General features: G+C 39.9%; 1 protein-coding gene across 1 annotated transcript; it reads right to left on the bottom strand.

The window, feature by feature from the left end:
• Positions 1-2,125: 2,125 nt before the first annotated feature.
• LOC110305264 (olfactory receptor 1468-like) lies at positions 2,126-3,064 on the bottom strand. Its single transcript, XM_021177145.2, has one exon. The coding sequence runs from the start codon at positions 3,062-3,064 to the stop codon at positions 2,126-2,128; it is 939 nt and encodes a 312-aa protein (XP_021032804.2).
• Positions 3,065-3,509: the final 445 nt, after the last annotated feature.

Raw genomic sequence — 3,509 nt, 5'->3', positions numbered from 1 at the left:
GTGGTATAAAAGAATGTAAGAAGAAGGATTAGGGTTTGTCATTCTTGGAAAGAGTGATTTACACCAAGTTGTTGTAATGTTAATTAATATAGAAACAAAACTATTCCTTTATTGAACAAACTTGTAAAATTTTAAGTAAGAGCTGCAATGATTTCTAAGCCTGAATTACTAGGCTTAGGCAAATCTGTAAGTAATATGATTGACCATTAAAAGATAGTAATGTATCTTAATGTAGGGCAATTTTCCTGGATTGACTCAGATTTTATCTATTCTCATGCTAAACATCCTGAAACTGCAAAGTGTGGCCAGCCTGAGAACAGGCTGTCACATGCTTGCTTGATTGCTTAAGCTAAAACAATTGGTAGAATTTTAGGGATAAGGACATGGGGTTGATGATAAAAAAAAAAAAAAAAAAAAAAAAACAACTTTATTATCTTAGGCTTGATCTGTCACCCTGGGCATACTAGAAAAGTACATATGCCCGGGATTGTACCCCTTGAAATCATAAATGTTTTTGAATCTATATGAATAAAGAAAATTTCTGATTGCCAGTCAGTCAGATGTTGCAAAGCATCCTAGTTTGGTGACTGACTCATCCCTCCCCTTACCTTCTCCTTTCATCCTTTCTAGAACCCATTCACTACTAGTGCTGGCCCCTACAATGGAGGCCATGGAGCTTTAGCCAGCCACTTTCTGTAACCAGGCAAGGGTCCTAGTGGTGGGACTGGGACACCAACTGAGCCACAAACCCTATACCAGTCTTGCCTACAAGATGTGCTGAGGCAATGTGGCTCAGAGGTTAGGGGAGTGGCAAACTAATGACTGGTATAATTTTAGCCCCTAGCCAAACTAGGTGGAATAAACTGAGTGGAAGTTTATTCCTGACACTCCCTGGGTGGCCAGGAACTGAAAGCTGTATGTATAACTCAGAGACCCAGGGTAGATTCAAATATAAATGACCAAAATAAAGTCAATGAAATTATCCCTAATTGTATTCTGCTATACTGGTAGATTGGGACCTAGCTCAATCATCATAAAAGAGCCTTTCTCTGGCAGCTGATGGGAGCAGATGTAGAATGGGAGGAGCTCAGGGAACCCTTGAGAACACGGGGAGGAAAGATTATAGGAGACAGAAAGGTAGAAGACACCATGAGAACACAGCACACAGAAACAACTAAGCATGGATATAAGGATTCCCAGAGACTGAAGCAGAAATCACAGAGCCTGCATGGGTCTGTCTGCATTAGGCCTCTGCATACATGCTGTGGTTGTTTATCTTAGGTTTCTATGGGACTCCTATGGGAATGGGGATATCTTTGACTCTTCTGTCTGCCCTTGGGACCCTTTTCTTCCTCCTGAGTTGCCTCCTCTAGTCTTGATATGAGGGATTGTGTCTAGTTTTATTGAATCTTGTTATGCTCTGTTTGGTTTGTACCCATGAGATGCTGCTTTTTCCTGAAGGGAACAAGATGTCCAGTGGATCTGAATGAGTGGGGAGGTTGTGGGGAATCTAGAAAGAGTCGAAGGAAGGGAAGACGCACTTAGGATATATTGTATAAGAGAAGAATAAATAAAAAAGTAAAGAGAGCTGGGTGGTGGTGGTGCACACCTTTAATCCTAGCACTTGGGAGGCAGAGGCAGGCAGATTTCTGAGTTCGAGGCCAGTCTGGTCTACAGAGTGAGTTCCAGGACAGCCAGGGCTACACAGAGAAACCCTGTCTCAAAAAACCAACCAACCAAACAAACAAAAAACAAACAAACAAAACCCAAAAAAGGAGAAAAAGTTTACTGAACATTAGCATATTTAGAAAGTATATTGCAGTCAACACAGAAAATTGTCTAACATCACAAAATCTTGGTATAACAAGGTAAAGAGTGGAGATCTGATGATAAAACAGTGACTGTTACCTAATGATTGTCTAGATCACAGGTGCAAAGCAGAGGGTGGCAATACTTAGTCACTCAGGGGCCCTTCACTAACTGAACTACTTTGCAAAACTCCTGCTTGCAAATAAAACTCTTAAGTAGTATGTTCTTGAATGTGGGTCTCATTGGAGAGGTACATTTTGTTATAATAGTATCAATATATTTACTAGTTAAATTTTAGTAAAAAATTATACTGGTATCATAAAGAGATTTTCTTCTTGCCAAGGACTCCAAAAAGGGCATCTCTCATATCTCTATTCCTCAGGCTGTAGATGAAGGGGTTCAGCATGGGAGTCACCACTGTGCACATCATGGCCATGGAAATCTCCTTCACAGTAGAGTTATTAGCTGATGGACATAAGTAGAGAGCAAAAATTGTCCCATAGAACAGTGAGACTACAGATAGGTGGGACCCACAGGTGGAGAAGATCTTGTGTAAAACATGAGCAGATGAAATCTTTAGAATGGAGTAGACAATTTGTATATAGGACACAACAATGAGTAAGAATGGGATGATGCTAACAAGCCCTCCCATGATAAATATCATTAATTCATTAATATGAATGTCAGAGCAAGCCAACTTGAGCAGGGTAGATATGTCACAGAAAAAGTGGTGGATCAAGTTATCCTCACAGAATGACAATCTAGCCAAGAGTAGAGTGTGCAACATAGAATACAGCACAGTAAATACCCAGGATAACACCAGCAGACACACACAGAGTGTGGGGCTCATGATGCTCATGTAATGAAGGGGGAAGCAGACAGCCACATACCGGTCATAAGCCATGACCAAAAGAAGAATGCTCTCCAGGTCTCCAAAAACCAATAAAAAGTACATTTGTGTCAGACAGCCAGCATAGGAGATGGATGTGTCCTGGCTCTGCATGTTCTGCAGCAACTTGGGCATTGTGACGGAGGAAAAGCAGAGATCAGAGAAGGACAAGTTGCTGAGAAACAAGTACATGGGTGTGTGGAGATGGGGGTCCAGTATTATGAGGATGATGATGATGAGGTTCCCCAGGACGGTGGTGAGGTACATGGCCAGGAACAGGGCATAGTACAGGTGCTGGTACTCTTGGGGGATGGGCAGGCCCAGGAGGATGAACTGGGAGATGACAGTCTTGTTGTTCATTATCATTCTTTGTCTCCAGTATCCTAATTAGAAAATATCCATGTCCCTTAAAATTAAAGATAAAAATGCACATGTATCTAGAATATATATTCTACCACAGTGGATTTTGCAGTCATCATATATTCAAAACTTCTAATATCTATAATCATTACTGTCATTAATATTTTCAACTTTTCTTTCATAAGGTTCTACTTCTCTTCTTTTCCTAGAAGACAGTTCTATGTCTTTTTTTTTTTTAATAAGATACAAAATGGACAAATGCCTCTCTTTCCTGCTACCTGCTCATCCTGGGTGACTGTTGTTTGTTCATTTGTAAGTTGCTTTATTTATTTATTTATTTATTTTTTGTATATTGATGTTTTTGAAGAATTTGATTAAACTTTATCATCATAGTTTCATATAAAGTCCACAAACATCCCACATTCTCCAATGTCTTAGATTAGTATTTTAA

This window comes from Mus caroli, unplaced genomic scaffold (assembly GCF_978045245.1).
Source record: "Mus caroli unplaced genomic scaffold, Mus_caroli_1 scaffold_13, whole genome shotgun sequence".
NCBI lineage: Eukaryota > Metazoa > Chordata > Mammalia > Rodentia > Muridae > Mus > Mus caroli.
The sequence above is the reverse complement of the archived record's forward strand: the minus strand, read 5'-3'. Positions and strand labels throughout refer to the sequence as shown.

What these genes read in the sequence shown, in the direction of transcription:
- LOC110305264 (XM_021177145.2), bottom strand. Translation starts at nt 3,064, where the DNA reads ATGATAATGAACAACAAGACTGTCATCTCCCAGTTCATCCTCCTGGGC.